The sequence below is a fragment of the Galeopterus variegatus genome, unplaced genomic scaffold (assembly GCF_000696425.1).
Source record: "Galeopterus variegatus unplaced genomic scaffold, G_variegatus-3.0.2 Scaffold188, whole genome shotgun sequence".
NCBI lineage: Eukaryota > Metazoa > Chordata > Mammalia > Dermoptera > Cynocephalidae > Galeopterus > Galeopterus variegatus.
Genome location: NW_007726299.1, coordinates 672,520 through 673,110, shown reverse-complemented (window position 1 = coordinate 673,110; position 591 = coordinate 672,520). Strand labels below are relative to the sequence as shown.

Here is a 591-nt window from a genome sequence, read left to right as displayed (position 1 = left end):
GAGCGAGCGCCGGGGCGGGCGCGCAGAAGTGAAAAGGAGGCGGCGGCCGCGGCTGCGAGCAACAGATCCCGGCGCCGCGAGCAGACCCTCTCTGCTGTTTGGCGATTTTTATTTTTTAATTTCAAAAGCATTTATTAATTCTGAAAATCGTGCATTTTTCAATGGCGCTGGTCCCGGGTCAGCGGGCGGTTTTCTCTGCATCAAGATGGGTTTTGCCGTCTCCGTCGTGGGCACCAGTGGTGGCCTGATTGTCAGTCTTCTCCGGGCATTTTTAAGGCCAGGAGCCGAGCGCTGCATGTAGGCGGATCACCCTACAGAGCGGTTTGGCTTTTGAAATTATTATTATTATTTTGGGCAGAGGACGGTCGGTCTCCTGCACTCCCTCCTCTCTGCACACGAGGCTGCGAGCCGGAGGTGGGTCGCTCGGAGGGTGGAATTCCTCCCGGGGTGAGCGAGCCCCGCGTGCGTGTCCCCTCCCTGCCGGCGCCGGGAAAATGGAGGCTGTGATCGAGAAGGAATGCGGCGCGCTCGGAGGCCTCTTCCAGACCATCATCAGCGACATGAAGGTAGGAGCCGGGGGCGCGGCCGCCG

The 591-nt window shown here is 59.9% G+C and overlaps 1 protein-coding gene across 3 annotated transcripts in view; it reads left to right on the top strand.

The window, feature by feature from the left end:
- The first annotated feature begins 101 nt into the window (after positions 1-101).
- MTSS1 (metastasis suppressor 1) overlaps positions 102-591 on the top strand; it is a 158,837-nt gene continuing 158,347 nt past the window's right edge. For 2 of the 3 annotated variants that reach the window (XM_008564608.1, XM_008564604.1), the window contains exon 1: positions 103-566. In XM_008564608.1, coding sequence (XP_008562830.1) covers positions 495-566 — 72 coding nt within the window. In that variant the 5' untranslated portion in view covers positions 103-494. Of the gene's footprint in view, positions 567-591 lie in introns of all 3 variants that reach the window. The other variant, XM_008564596.1, reaches the window with a different exon arrangement.